Source organism: Thalassophryne amazonica, chromosome 8 (genome assembly GCF_902500255.1).
Source record: "Thalassophryne amazonica chromosome 8, fThaAma1.1, whole genome shotgun sequence".
Lineage (NCBI taxonomy): Eukaryota > Metazoa > Chordata > Actinopteri > Batrachoidiformes > Batrachoididae > Thalassophryne > Thalassophryne amazonica.
Window position 1 is genome coordinate 61,588,071 of NC_047110.1, and position 16,569 is coordinate 61,604,639.

General features: G+C 44.3%; 1 protein-coding gene across 2 annotated transcripts in view; it reads right to left on the reverse strand.

The window, feature by feature from the left end:
- Positions 1 to 16,156, reverse strand: part of tbc1d2b (TBC1 domain family, member 2B) — an 86,954-nt gene extending 70,798 nt beyond the window's left edge. For both annotated transcript variants that reach the window (XM_034176449.1, XM_034176450.1), the window contains exons 1-3: positions 15,745 to 16,156; positions 7,074 to 7,224; positions 1,753 to 1,927 (exon numbers count right to left, since the gene is read on the reverse strand). In XM_034176449.1, coding sequence (XP_034032340.1) covers positions 1,753 to 1,927; positions 7,074 to 7,224; positions 15,745 to 16,086 — 668 coding nt within the window. In that variant the 5' untranslated portion in view covers positions 16,087 to 16,156. The remainder of the gene's footprint in view (positions 1 to 1,752; positions 1,928 to 7,073; positions 7,225 to 15,744) is intronic.
- Positions 16,157 to 16,569: the final 413 nt, after the last annotated feature.

Below are 16,569 nucleotides of genomic sequence, written 5' to 3' on the forward strand. Positions count from 1 at the left end.
AAAAATATAAACGCAACACTTTTGGTTTTGCTCCCATTTTGTTTGAGATGAACTCAAAGATCTAAAACTTTTTCCACATACACAATATCACCATTTCCCTCAAATATTGTTCACAAACCAGTCTAAATCTGTGATAGTGAGCACTTCTCCTTTGCTGAGATAATCCATCCCACCTCACAGGTGTGCCATATCAAGATGCTGATTAGACACCATGATTAGTGCACAGGTGTGCCTTAGACTGCCCACAATAAAAGGCCACTCTGAAAGGTGCAGTTTTATCACACAGCACAATGCCACAGATGTTGCAAGATTTGAGGGAGCGTGCAACTGGCATGCTGACAGCAGGAATGTCAACCAGAGCTGTTGCTCGTGTATTGAATGTTCATTTCTCTACCATAAGCCATCTCCAAAGGCGTTTCAGAGAATTTGGCAGTACATCCAACCAGCCTCACAATCGCAGACCACATGTAACCACACCAGCCCAGGACCTCCACATCCAGCATGTTCACCTCCAAGATCATCTGAGACCAGCCACTCGGACAGCTGCTGAAACAATCGGTTTGCATAACCAAAGAATTTCTGCACAAACTGTCAGAAACCATCTCAGGGAAGCTCATCTGCATGCTCGTCGTCCTCATCGGGGTCTCGACCTGACTCCAGTTCATCGTCGTAACCGACTTGAGTGGGCAAATGCTCACATTCGCTGGTGTTTGGCACGTTGGAGAGGTGTTCTCTTCACGGATGATGCGAAGGAGATGTGTTGCACTGCATGAGGCAAATGGTGGTCACACCAGATACTGACTGGTATCCCCCCCCCCCCCAATAAAACAAAACTGCACCTTTCAGAGTGGCCTTTTATTGTGGGCAGTCTAAGGCACACCTGTGCACTAATCATGGTGTCTAATCAGCATCTTGATATGGCACACCTGTGTGGTGGGATGGATTTTCTCAGCAAAGGAGAAGTGCTCACTATCACAGATTTAGACTGGTTTGTGAACAATATTTGAGGGAAATGGTGATATTGTGTATGTGGAAAAAGTTTTAGATCTTTGAGTTCATCTCATACAAAATGGGAGCAAAACCAAAAGTGTTGCATTTATATTTTTGTTGAGTGTATATATATTGTGCAATGGCAGCAGCTGTCCCCATAAGTGGTCAAATCCCACGATACCACACAGGGTTCAAACGAGACTGTGCTGCCCTATTCATCCCGCATAGTCTGCATGTCCACTCTCCAATCACGCCACCACCAGCTGTGGATCTTTCACATGATGACTTACTAAATAATTATTTCTTAAACACTGATATTATGGTAGCCTTTAGGTAATATCTGAATTATATGCTGAAAATTTATTTCACTGTAAATGACCAGAGTTTAAAAATATTTTTCTCTGATTCGTAACTGTGGGTGCCCACTAATTTTGGATCAGCCCACACATCACGGTCTCCCAGCCAGGTTCTCATCAGAACCTACCCTGACTAACTTCTGAGACCTGATGGGATCAGCTGCGCAAAGAGTAGCGCGGCTCCAAACTGCTGATGCCTATTAAAGGAACAAATTTCCTTTAATGGTTCACTCAGGAACTCAAAAGGTACCGCCTTTCATTAATACACTTCAATTTGGGCACATAAGATAGACACCAAAACCAAGTTTCTTTTATTTTTTTTTACTGTTTTTTTTTTTTTTGTTGGGGGGCAGGGAGTATGACAGAGGCAGCAACGGAAGGCAGACTGCTCTGCACATGGCCTCACCTGAGTTCTGTACCGATGTTTTTGATGGAGAAGTTGAGGGGGTTGGTGGACACTCCTGATGACCCTCTGGCTGACTGTGAAGCCACCGCTGCCACACCATCTGTTTCCGTCTCCATGGCAAAGTCGCTACGTACCTTCTCCATGCTCTCGCTTAGATTTTCAAAGATGAAGCCATCTGAAACATGACAGAGTCCATATAACACACTCACATTGTTCATATCACTGCTCTTGATTTCCATCTTCAACAGCTATGCTTAATGTTGGATGAGGAAATGAAAGTGAAATGACCCCAAATAGAATTCAAAGCAGTAACTCTGCAAAGGATGAAGCAATATTTTGACTTAACTGCAGTGCTATTTGTGGGACTGCCTGTGGTTTTCTGACCATCTGTATAACCATTTGAAAATAGAGCATGCAGGTTGTCTGAATAAAGCATAAGAGAAAGACACGAGTGCAGGACATGTACAAGGTCAGTGTGACAGCAGTGAGATGCACAGTAGGAATGACATTCATTCAAGGTGGAGGTGGGATTACACCAAAGATCAGCTCTGACTCCTTTCTTGTTCATGATGGTGATGGACAGGTTCAGACAGGAGTCTTCATGGACTATGATGTTTGCAGATGACACTGTGATCTGTAGTGAGCATGTTAAGTGCCTGGAAATGTGGAGATACGCTCTGAAGAACAGGGGAATGAAAGTCAGCAAGAACAAGACTGAGTACGTGTGTGAATGAGAAGGAGCCAAAGTGGAATAGTGCAGTTACAAGGAGTAGAAGTGGTGAAAGTAGATGAGTTTAAATATTTGGGTCAACTGTCCAAAGTAATAAAGAGTGTGGTAGAGAGGTGAAGAAGAGAGTGCAGGCAGGGTGAAGTTGGTGGCAAAAGGTGGCAGGAGTGATTTGGGATATAAGAATATCAGCAAGAGTGAAGGGGAAAGTTTACAAAACAGTAGTGAGACCAGCTATGTTGTACGGCTTAGAGACGGTGGCATTAACAAAAAGACAGGAGGCAGAGCTGAAGATGTTGAGATTCTCTTTGGGATTGATGAGAATGGACAAGATTAGGAATGAACATATCAGAGGGACAGCTCAGGTGGGACAGTTTGGAGACAAAGTCAGAGAGGCAGGATTGAGATGGTTTGGACATGTGCAGAAGAGGGACCCAGGGTATATAGGGAGAAGGATGCTGAGGATGGAGCCAGGAGAGAAGGGAGACCAAAGAGGAGGTTTATGGATGTGCTGAGGGAGGACATGCAGGAGGTTGGTGTGACAGAGGAAGATACAGAGGACAGGGTGAGATGGAAACGAGTGACCTGCTGTGGCGACCCCTTACGGGAACAGCCGAAAGAATACGAAGAAGAAAAAGACACAACAAAGTCAAGCTCCCAAAAATATGAGCTTAGTCCAACAGAATGTTTCAAAGCGTCAGAGCAACCGGGTATGCGGCGGGTCAAGATGCGGCATACATCTATGATATACCAGTAGAATTTTCTTGAACTTGTCATCCTGCAAGAGTAACTTGCGGGATGACAAGCTGTTTGTGACGTTTTTACATACAGCAGGTCCATACGTATTTGGATAGTGATATCATTTTTGTAATTTTGCTTGTGTACACTACCACAAATGAAATGAAACAATTAAAATGTGCTTGTAGTGTAGACTTTTGACTTTAATTCAAGAGGTTTAACAAAAAAATATTTTTACATTTAGCAATTATAGCCATTTGTAAAAACAGCACCTTTTCAGAGTTTGTAAGTACTTGACCAAACTACACACACACACACACACACACACACACACACACACACACACACACACACACACACACACACACACACAGTCCATCCAGAAAGTACTCACAGCACTTCACTTTTTCCACATTTTGTTATGTTACAGCCTTAATCGAAAATGGATTAAATTCAATGACAAGAGCTGTAATCCAATTAAAAAAATGTTTATTGAAAAAACAGTGTACATTGACACTCACGGTGTTAAAGTGTCTGACGCAACTCTCTGCTGCTCTCAGATTAAAGCTACTGTGTGTAGATTTTTGAACACAGCAGCAAACGCTATATCCATCCAATATAAATTTGTTTTTAACATTTTAAGCATTATTTATGACTAATATACAAAAACAAATGACATAAAATATAACAAAATAATGAAATATGAAGAGTGCATCATATTTAAATTGTCTCAAGTTGTGTTTACACTAGATAAAAAATCAAAATCAAATCAATTTTATTTATATAGCACCAAATCACAACAACAGTTGCCCCAAGGTGCTTTATACTGCAACGCAAAAGCCATACAATAATTACAGAATTAGATTAGATACAATACAACTTTATTTATCTTTTGGGAAGACTCCCTCAGGGAAATTGAGGTTCCAGCAACACTGTATAGCAGCACACAGGGTCAGAAGCACACAGAGACTCAAAAGTGGAAAAAAAAAAAAAATCAATCAATCAATTTTATTTATATAGCGCCAAATCACAACAAACAGTTGCCCCAAGGCGCTTTATATTGTACGGCAAGGCCATACAATAATTATGTAAAAACCCCAATGGTCAAAACGACCCCCTGTGAGCAAGCACTTGGCGACAGTGGGAAGGAAAAACTCCATTTTAACAGGAAGAAACCTCCAGCAGAACCAGGCTCAGGGAGGGGCAGTCTTCTGCTGGGACTGGTTGGGGCTGAGGGAGAGAACCAGGAAAAAGACATGCTGTGGAGGGGAGCAGAGATCAATCACTAATGATTAAATGCAGAGTGGTGCATACAGAGCAAAAAGAGAAAGAAACACTCAGTGCATCATGGGAACCCCCCAGCAGTCTAAGTCTATAGCAGCATAACTAAGGGATGGTTCAGGGTCACGTGATCCAGCCCTAACTATAAGCTTTAGCAAAAAGGAAAGTTTTAAGCCTAATCGTAAAAGTAGAGAGGGCGTCTGTCTCCTTGATCCGAATTGGGAGCTCGTTCCACAGGAGAAGAGCCTGAAAGCTGAAGGCTCTGCCTCCCATTCTACTCTTAAAAACCCTAGGAACTACAAGTAAGCCTGCAGTCTGAGAGCGAAGCGCTCTATTGGGGTGATATGGTACTAAGAGGTCCCTAAGATAAGATGGGACCTGATTATTCAAAACCTTATAAGTAAGAAGAAGAATTTTTATTTCTATTCTAGAATTAACAGGAAGCCAATGAAGAGAGGCCAATATGGGTGAAATATGCTCTCACCCATAAAACATTACAAAACTTGAATTATTTATTTTATTCTGCTTCACTTTAACAAATTTCCAGTCAATTCTAAATTAAAAAAAAAGAATAACTAGATCTAAAGTTGAGGTCTTGGCCTCAACTTTATTTAAATTCTGGGTCTGTTAGTGAAGTTTAGGGCTAACGGTCGGCAATCACCTTAGTAGTTTGTTTGCTTTCCTGTCGCTTAATGCTGATCAATTATACATAGTATATGTAGATGTAGTTTTTCTGGCCATTTAATCTGCTTTTTTTTCCTCTCTGTCCAAGGTGTGGAACATCATGGGCTGGATTTGATGACTGCATAGTTTCTTAAATAGACATGAAACGTGGAACAGACTCTGCCACGGGAACAGGCCCCATGGCATGAGCACTGCTGGATGACACCTGTCTGTGGGGCAAACACCTGCATGGACTTCTCATCAAATTAATCTTTTTTTCTTTTGTAAAGTTGTGTTGTTTGATTTCCTGTTTTCTGTTTCTTCAGTTTTGTTAAAACTTTGCAAAAACCTTCTAACTATTAGAATGGCCTAAACAGAGGGTCACCCCTTTGAGTCTGGTCTGTTTGAGGTTTCTTCCTCAAATCATCAGAGGGAGTTTTTCCTTACCACTGTCACCTGTGTGCTTGCTCTGAGGGTTGGTAGGGTTAGACCTTACTCGTGTGAAGCGCCTTGAGGCAGCTTTGTTGTGATTTTGCGCTTATATAACCGGAAAAAATGAATTTCAAAACACCTGCAGTGTTGTGGATTTACTTTTGTTTACGTTGCCTTTTTCAAATATAAAATGACAATCTTAGACACACTTTGCTTTCATGGCACAATTTTCTTAGCACACTGCAGGACACTTGAGTAGCTCCTGAAATTAACAGCTCTATGTACTGAATTTGGTGCTCGTGCAAGGCAGCAAAGCTGCCTCGAGGTGCTGGGACTCCGTGCTGGGCACTGTGATTCACATTTTCAATACATATAGTGTGGCTCAGGACTCAGCGCCCAAAAATTCTAATGCAAATTCTGATTGCCCATGTCATTGACATTGAAAAATGACCACACCTCCTGTTGTCACCTGCAGTCTATTCTGCTATGATGACTGGCATGATAGTTTTTCTACCACCAACATGTGAACGCAGCATGACACTGCAAACTGTGCATCATGCCTGTTGCATCACCAGTTACACAGCTTCATGGAGGAGTGGCACCAAGAAGTATTTTCTTAAAAAGGTGATAGTTCAGCTACATGGGTGACTTGAGCCTAGATCTTGTCTATTTTCTTAAAATACTTCCACTATGAAGGTGTGAGTAGTGAAAGCATTTTAAGAAAACAAAAAAGTTACACTGTGCACAGTTTTTCCCATCACAGACACATATAACTCCTTCAGAGTTATCATGGATGTTTTGGTGGCTTCCCTCACCAGTCTCCTTTTTCAGACATGTCTGCTCCACACAGATCATAGTGACATACTGTTTGCATTTCATAATGATGATAATACTGATGACTTGTAAATGTTCATGTATCTATCCCTCTGATCTGTCTGATGAAAACTGGCTGTAAAAGTGATGATTTTGTTGTTAAAGGCTGCCCATACTTACGCAGTCCACTATTTTGCCTTTCATACATTTTATTTAACTGATATCATGTTGTAGACATTTGTTTTCCGTGCAAGTTTAAAAGGCATGTAAAATTTTAAAACAGACAAGTTCAAATAATTAAAAAAAAACTGTGACATAAAATTTACATTTCTACATCCCCAAGGGTTCCCAAACATGGTTTCCCAAACACTGTACCTTCAACCTGTAAAAAGGTAAGTAATAAACACAGATTAGTAAAATCCAGTATAATGACATAAAGATGACAAAAACATATCTATTGCCCTTATTTTTTTTAATTCATGCTTGAAAATTCATCTTTTTGTTGAAATGTAGAAACATTCAACATGCCAACAAAACAACTCAAAAATTTTCTTTATCGCTATAATTTAAAAAAATAGGCACTACAAGTTTTTACTCTCAGCTGAGCCCAGATGTGAGAAAACAGAGAAACTTAACAACCACTGTATTCGCAGGTGTACTTGCTTACTATTGTCTTTGCTGACGAGGCCAGTATTGGGGTAGACCAGGGTCGGGGAGCTCCAGCTGTCTCTATGCCCAGAGCCCCGAGTGCTGCTGTACTCCCAGCGTTTCTGCTGCAGCTGCTGCAGCCAGTAATTCATCACCTGCCTGCTGGGAGCCTTGGGAACATGAACACAAACATGCAGGGTTACTCATTGGAGAGGATGAATTCACAATTTGATTATTCAAAATGAAAGTTAAGGCAAGTCCACCATCGTAATCTCACATAAAAGAGAAAGAAAAATTACGCTGGAAACATATGTCATGTGGAATTATTTAAAGTGCATGAAACAGTCTGGTTACTTTAAGGTTTGTCATGTGAATATGCACAGATGCTACTTTCAGTCTCAGTTCCAGCCATGCGAGCTGTTAGCTATTAACCATTCGCACCCTGTCGAGATGAGAGGAATTTTAAAGACTTCATTAGTCATACTACGTACATTACTGAAAAACTACTGTGACGATGGATTCATTGTTAAAACTGCAAACATCCTCTGATTCCAACTTCTCCAAAGTATTCTGTTTTCATTTTCACGTCTTTATTTAATCTTTGACTTTTAGATCGCTGATCAGGAAATAAGAGTCACTGTCATAAACATTATTTGTTTGCTTTTTAGTTTGATAAACTGTAACGTTAATCATGAAACTAAAAACAAATTGACTTCTTTACAATCCTACAGAGTTGAACACTGCATATGCATATGCATCCATTCAAAATAATGTTAAATCAAGTTGATCAACACTAAGAGAGGTAATTTACACAATGACAGAAGAGGACCCTGTGCACATGCTGCAGTGTTAACTCGATCCTGCAAAATTTTCTCTGTACTTGTATTAAAAAGGTCTGAGCACTCAATTCACCTTTTACAATTCCTTCAATTGCACAAAATACTTTTATGAAAAAATTATCTCAGAAAGAATGAATGAGAGGGAATGGGGAAGTGCTAGCAACCTTTTTTGGAAATGTCAGAATGTTAGTGGTATACTGATGTCAGAATAAATATGGCCAGCTAAGTGTATTTTAATCTAATGTCGCATCCCGCAGTTTTTTTTAACCAGAAGCATGGTCACGATAAACAACAAAGGTGTACGATGAATCTTTACACCCCTGTCACAGCTTGACGATTTAGCCAGCATATGCCAACCATATTTAAAATGCTGGTGTATGTCTAATATGTTATAGGTAGGTTTTTTATAAGTTAAGAGCACATTGAAGCACACTGAAGCACGCTGATATATGTTGTAATATGCCAAGTACCTCGAAAAATTTTGGGCACGCACAATATTTTCGACATATGCCAGCATATGACTCATACGTTCATACACGTGGGACATAAGCTGTAAGTAAGTTATGCGATTGTTGACACGTTTCTTGTAATTTACTCATAAGTCGTAATATGCCCATTAATGCTGTCCATTGATTGGCTGAAAGCTGCAGACTGTTTCAAATATTAAAACCATGCACACATGAAGTACATATTAAAGGATTATTAACAGAGCAAGCAAGGTTAATAATTTTTTTATTATATGGCTGTTCTGAGCTGTGTTTTCATCTTATTGGTCTTCATTTTGCATGTCTACATCGAGCTAATTTGCTCTTAATTCCTCCAATTCAAACTTGTCAGTGTAATAAAATTTGTTCAGAGAATGGTTCTCTTCATCGCACATAATTTCTTTGTTCACTTTTTGTTTAGTTTTATTTCACACTGTGAAAACTGGAAACAAAGTTACAAATCTGATACATGGTTTGGACCAACTGTCATGCTAACAGTCTGCAATGGGAAAATATCAGATCAGAAATCAGCCAATCACGCTCTGTTGTTCGCTTCAGTCAGATTCATCATCACAATCCTGACAAAAACTTATCCACATAAAGCATCCTGATTTTGGAAAATTACATCTGAACATACTGTACTTTAATTCCTTGTTGTGGCTGGAAACATAGCATTTTAAAGCAAGTCTCTCAGTGGTTTCTCTGCTCCAGGTGCATTTCTCAGCCTGAGGATACCAGTGTAGTGGTCTGATTCCCCCCGTCTCAGAAGGGGAAAGCACTTCATTCATTCACAGCAGCATTTACCACAGCCATCAGTCAACTCATCAGCATTTTACATGTGATGAAAATAAATCCCATGATCCACAAAGACAAAAATAAAATAAAATACTGTTAAATTATGCGCGACAGCATATGCGCACTCGGTGATGTGCTTGTTAATATTAAGTGTTCCACCTGCCAAATAAAAGGGTTTCTGCTAGCGGTAGAAATGCAAACCAAGCCAGACTACGTTCCGACCCGCACCACGCCATGCAGTACCAACCTGAACCACTCGGTGGAAACGGGGCTGTCAGCATAGGCTGGATAAATCGTCAAGGTGTGACAGCTGCATAATTTATTAGACGTACGCCCACGTTTGCCAGCATTTTTAATACAGTCGGCATACGCTGGCTAAATCCTCAAGGCCTTTAGTAAAGTTTACTGTACGAGTACCACAAGTGGATAAAACCTTTGCTATACAAATGTAATAACCTCACTAAGCATATGCATTATAAGAAATCATAAAATGCAAGAATGTGTTAAGAACTATATTATGCAATTTTAAGGTTGGGAAAAAAACATGATTTGACTTAATTAAGCACTCTCCTGCAGGTGACCTACTGATACAGTCACTTGCCCAGTTCTGGATTATTGCCGGTTCTGGATCACTGCTGTACTATTTGCACCGCCATTTTTCGCAATCGGCACTAATAAGCTAATACTTGGTACCAATGGAAAGACTGATGTTTTGTCTAGAAACGACCACAAGCTCAACCGGATCCAGCCATCTTTGTGATCAGCAGAGGAATCAAAACATCTGGTCTCCGTGGTGTGCGCACGTTTTCTGACTCACTCATTCGTGCAAGTGTGAAAGTGACGATCTCTAAGAAGTAGCAAAGGTGAGTTAGCCATTCGGGTGTCATTGGTTCTAGAGTGGGAAAATACTTACTTACTTGGGTAGAAAATGTCAGTGTGTTATGTGTTGCTGTTTAATTGCTGCACGCATTTATCTCTGATGTGAAAATTTGCCGGTTGTGGATCACTGAAGCAGCAGCCTCGTGTCAGTACTTGTGAGCCATGTGTACTTTGGGGGTCATCTCAACATCACGAATGGCCATGAATGTGGGGGCTTTTACTTTTTAATTCGGGATAAATCTCACCTCCACACATTTAAAACCCTCCTTTGCTCTCCATCTCTAACAATATAAATAAAACATGAAGTGAGCTAATAACCCTTTAAAAAAAGCATTATTTTGTTCATGAAGGTTGAATGGTGGATACACGCTGTTTGCGGTTATATACAGTGTAGTACTACAGAGAAATAAGTTGATCTTTGGTTATGAGGGAACATTTATGCTTTTTCAGAAATAATGTGGAATCTCAATAAACTTATTTCAATTTAGCAACTTTTTACTGACCATATATGGACCAAATAATGCAGGTTTGAAGGTATTTCAAAACACTTCATCTTTTGCTCGTAAAAACGTATAACGGTGCCATTCGAAACTAAGGAAATTCCCATTTAATAAGTAGAATTTATATAATTTTGTGTTCAAAACACATTCTCGGGCACAATGTGTATCATTCTGCATTAGAAGGGTTCCAGCCAGATGCCAGGAATGCCCCCCAAAGTGACACAGAGTGTCGTGATCCAGAACCGGGCAAAGTGATCCATTTCCGGCAAATATATGCACCACACATAATGTGGCTTCACACTTGAAGTAGAAGGGCTACCCCATCCTGACTTTTTCAGCCAGATAACATCCAAATACCCAATACAACAATACCCAATAAAGGATATTCAGTTGCATTATGGCTCCGTATAGTGGAACTTTCAAAAAAGTGACCCAGAACTGTAGTGCAGCGGATAACTGAAAAAAATGCTTCAAATGGTGATGCAAGCACCAAATTAGGCACACATACTCCTTAGACATTACTCTTTTAAAAATGCCGGGTACCCACGTGAACTTTCAATAGGCGGCCAAGAAGGGGTCAATTGAAGTATTACACAGGGGTCAAAATTTAAAAATGCTCCAATCATATTGAAAGATATTCCATATTATTTGTCTGATCATAAAGATTCCAAAAAGGTATAGTTTGGACTATCTGTGAATGAATGGTCTGGAGTTATGGGGTAAAAACAGCAAGAACACTGAGAAAGGTCAATTTCAGTTTGTACAGGGGTCAAAAGATAAAGTTGCTCCAATTTTGGTAAAAAGTGGTGTAAATTACTGGTTGAGCTAACAGGATTAATAAACGGAATAGTTTTGACTGTGTTGGGTGCTTGGTTTGCAAAGTAAAGGTTAAACAATATCAGCATCCATTGGATTCTATGACATGTGACATATGCTACCCTGTAACATGATAACTAAGCATGATACATGATGCAAACTATCCATCCATCCATCCATTTTCTTCCGCTTTATCCGGAGTCGGGTCGCGGGGGCAGCAGCTCAAGCAAAGCCGCCCAGAACTCCCGATCCACACACACCTCCTCCAGCTCCTCCGGGGGAACCCCAAGGCGTTCCCAAGCCAGCCGAGAGATGTAGTCCCTCCAGCGTGTCCTGGGTCTTCCCCGGGGCCTCCTCCCAGTGGGACGTGCCCGGAACACCTCTCCAGCGAGGCGTCCAGGGGGCATCCGGAAAAGATGCCCGAGCCACCTCAACTGACTCCTTTCGACGTGGAGGAGCAGCGGCTGGACTCCGAGCTCCTCCCGAGTGAGCGAGCTCCTCATCCTATCTTTAAAGGAGCGCCCAGCCACCCTGCGGAGGAAACTCATCTCGGCCGCTTGTACTCGCGATCTCGTTCTTTCGGTCATGAGCCAAATCTCACGACCATAGGTGAGGATCGGAACGTAGATCGATCGGTAAATCGAGAGCTTTGCCCCCCTACTTAGCTCTCTCTTCACCACGACGGTCCAATACAGCGACCGCATCACTGCAGATGCTGCACCGATCCGTCTATTGATCTCACGCTCCATCCGTCCCTCACTTGTGAACAAGACCCCGAGATACTTAAACTCCTCCACTTGAGGCAAGGACACTCCAACGACCTGGTCGAGAACCATGGCCTCGGATTTGGAGGTGCCGATTTTCATCCCGGATGCTTCACACTCTGCTGCAAACCGCCCCAGTGCACGCTGAAGGTCCTGATTTGACGAAGCCAACAGAACCACATCGTCCGCAAACAGCAGAGACGAGATTCTGTGGTTCCCAAACCAGACCCCTCTACACCCTGGCTGCGCCTAGAAATTCTGTCCATAAAAATAATGAACAGAACCGGTGACAAAGGGCAGCCCTGGCGGAGGCCAACGTGCACTGGAAACAGGTTTGACTTACTACCGGCAATGCGAACCAAGCTCCTGCTGCGGTCGTACAGGGACCGGATAGCCCTTAGCAAAGGACCCCGGACCCCGTACTCCCGCAGCACTCCCCACAGGGTGTGCCGAGGGACACGGTCGAATGCCTTCTCCAGATCCACAAAACACATGTGGACTGGTTGGGCAAACTCCCATGAACCCTCGAGCACCCGATGGAGCGTGTAGAGCTGGTCCAGTATGCCGCGACCAGGATGAAAACCACACTGCTCCTCCTGAATCCGAGGTTTGACCATGGGTCGAATTCTCCTCTCCAGTACTCTGGAATAGACCTTACTGGGGAGGCTGAGGAGTGTGATCCCATATAGTTGGAACACACCCTCCGGTCCCCGTTCTTAAACAGAGGGACCACCCCGGTCTGCCAATCCAGAGGCACTGTCCCCGATCGCCACGCAATGTTGCAGAGGCGTGTCAGCCAAGACAGCCCCACAACATCCAGAGACTTAAGGTACTCAGGACGGATTTCATCCACCCCAGGAGCCTTGCCACCGAGGAGCTTTCTAACCACCTCGGTGACTTCGGCCTGGGTAATGGATGAGTCTGCCTCCGAGTCCCCAGTCTCTGCTTCCTCTTCGGAAGACGTGACAATGGGATTGAGGAGATCCTCGAAGTACTCCTTCCACCGCCCGACAACATCCCCAATCAGGGTCAACAGAGAGCTGCTTCCGCCTCCTGAGGCGTCGGACGGTTTGCCAGAATCTCTTCGAGACCGACCGATAGTCCTCCTCCATAGCCTCCCCGAACTCCTCCCAGACCCGAGTTTTTGCCTCTGCGACCGCACAGGCTGCGGCACGCTTGGCCTGCCGGTACCTGTCAGCTGCCTCTGGGGTCCTACCTACCAACAAAGATAAATAGGACTCCTTCTTCAGCTTGATGGCATCCCTTACTTCCGGTGTCCACCACCGGGTTTGGGGACTGCCGCCGCGACAGGCACCAGAGACCTTGCGACCACAGCTACGAGCAGCCGCATCGACAATGGAGGTGGAGAACATGGTCCACTCGGACTCTATGTCTCCAACCTCCCCCGGGATCTGGGAGAAGCTCTCCCAGAGGTGGGAGTTGAAGACCTCGCTGACAGAGGGTTCCGCCAGTCGTTCCCAGCAGACCCTCACGATACATTTGGGCCTGCCAGGTCTTACCGGCTTCCTACCCTCCCAGCGGATCCAACTCACCACCAGGTGGTGATCAGTCGACAGCTCTGCCCCTCTCTTCACTCGAGTGTCCGAGACACGTGGCCGAAGGTCAGATGATACGACTACAAAGTCGATCATCGACCTCCGGCTCAGGGTGTCCTGGTGCCACGTGCACTTATGGACACCCTTGTGCTCGAACATGTTGTTTGTGATGGACAAACTGTGTCTAGCACAGAAGTCCAACAACTGAACACCACTCGGGTTCAGATCGGGGAGGCCGTGCTTCCCGATCACCCCCCTCCAGGTCTCACTGTCGCCGCCCACGTGGGCATTGAAATCCCCCAGGAGAATAATGGAGTCCCCAGTCGGAGCGCTATCTAGTACTCCTCCCAGGGACTCCAGGAAGGTCGAGTACTCTGCACTGCCGCTCGGCCCATAGGCCGAGACAACGGTGAGAGACCTGTCCCCGACCCGAAGGCGTAGGGACGCGACCCTCTCGTTCACCAGAGTGAACTCCAACACTTGGCGACTGAGCTGGGGAGCAATAAGCAATGCGACCCCAGCTCTCCGCCTCTCCCCGTGGTTGACGCCAGAAAAATGAAGCGTCCAACCCCTCTCCATAAGTTGGGTACCAGAGCCCAAGCTGTGCGTGGAGGTGAGCCCGACTATCTCTAGTCGGTATCTCTCAACCTCCCGCACAAGCTCAGGCTCCTTCCCCCCTAGCAAGGTGACATTCCATGTCCCAACAGCCAGGGGCTTTGAGCATGGACCGGGCCGCCAGGCCACCCGCCCTCAACCGCCACCCAATCCTCTCTGCACCCGACCCCCATGGCCCCATCTGCAGGTGGTGAACCCACAGGAGGGCGGCACATGTCACTCTTTCGGGCTGAGCCCGGCCGGGCCCCATGGGCTAAGGCCCAACCACCAGGCGCTCGTGCACGAGCCCCAACCCCAGGCCTGGCTCCAGGGTGGGACCCCGGCTCCGCCATACCGGGCGACGTCACGGTCCTTGATCTTTTACTGGTCATGGAGGTTCTGAACTGCCCTTAGTCTGACCCGTCACCTAGGACCTGTTTGCCGTGGGAGACCCTACAGGGAGCACAAAGCCCCCGACAACATAGCTCCTAGGATCATCCGGGTACGCAAACTCCCCCACAACGATAAGGTGGCAGCTACAGGGGGAGAGGACCTTTCCTTCTAACAACACTCAATAAGTGTTTGATGTAAACTATTCCTTTTTAAAACCGTATTCACCCAACTAATAATTTGCATCACTTTTTACCAAAATTGGAGCAACTTTAACTTTTGACCCCTGTACAAATTGAAATTGACCTTTGTCACTGTTCTTGCTGTTTTTACCCCATAACTCTGGAACATTAATTCACAGATAGTCCAAACTATACCTTTTTGGAATCTTTATGATCAGACAAATAATATGGAATACCTTTAAATATGATTGGAGCATTTTTAAATTTTGACCCCTGTGTAATACTTCAATTGACCCCTTCTTGGCCGCCTACTGAAAGTTCACGTGGGTACCTGGCATTTTTAAAAGAGTAATGTCTAAATGAATGTGAATGTGTGCCAAATTTGGTGCTTGCATCACCATTTGAAGGATCCCTCAGTAAATATTCACTTATCTGCTGCACTACTGGGCAACTGACTGTACCCGTGTGTTTCCTTCTCTCAAACGTTTATACTGCGTTGTTTTAGACAGATGAGTTCTCCTCAGGCTCCAAGAACCTTGTGGAGGTAGAGAGAGTGAAATTATTGGCATTTTGACCATCTTAAAAAAATGAACTGATGATTAAAGCTTGGTGTGGGACACCTGAACTGACACTGAAGCCCTCACGGTCACATGACCTCAAAGGAGCCGCCATCATCATCATCATCATCACATGAGATGCTGTGAGGGGGAAAGCTGGTTTTAAAATCAGTGTATAAAGGCGCTGATTGCGCCCTTATTTGGCAACGCGAGTGTCAAATAGCCTTCCCCTTCAGAATTAAAACGATGTGTGACAAACAAATAAATAAACCTGTTCCATTCGAATGGGGCGTGCCTGCGCTGTCACAACGTGAAGGGAAGTTCGCCGCTTACCTTCAGCAGAAACTCTTTATCTGAAGTGCGGATCTCAAACTGGCCCTCGTCGCCTTCCACGTCGTAGTTGAAGCACGCGTCGCTAATTTCGATGTGTCCGAGCGGCAGCGCATCCTGGGGAGTCTTGAAAAAGTACAAGTAGCACCTCCTCGGGTCATACACGAACCACCTCGGCTTGTACCCCCTCAGAGGCCCCTTTCCGCACAGTTTATTCAGGTAGCCGCATAGTTTGGAGCACTGCTCCTTCGCGCCGTCCCCGTCGGTCGAATCCATGGACTTGGAGGGCGCCATCCGCAAAGTAGTGCGCGAGCTCATCTGACCACCATCCTCTTCTTCGTGCATCTTTCCTCCTGTGACTTTTTCTCGTGCACAGCGGATGCCAACTCCCGTCTTCCATCCGCATGACTCCCGACTTCTTGGACCACCGCATCATGGGAGTTGGAGTTTATTAAAGCGATAATTTTTGGTGGGAGGTAAGACGGCCACTAGGTGGCGGTGTTTTACCAACCTGGTGAAGGTGAGGCAGCAAAGCTGCATTTTATTCATTTAGTACAGTAAATGGGGGTTTTATTATAAAGAAGATTTGAAAGTCAGCTACAATTTGCCAGAAGGTACATCCGAGATGCAAAAATAGATTTATTGTTTTGGTGAAAGAAAACCCGCCTCTGTACCACTTCGTCATGAAGCTGTATAACTGGGGATACAAAATACAAAACATGCACTGTGCACAATGTCTCCAATCACACCCAGAGAAACCTGTAACTTCTTCTGGGTTGTCTGGGTGTCTTGGTGGTTTTACTCACTCTTTCTTCTACTCCTCTTCTT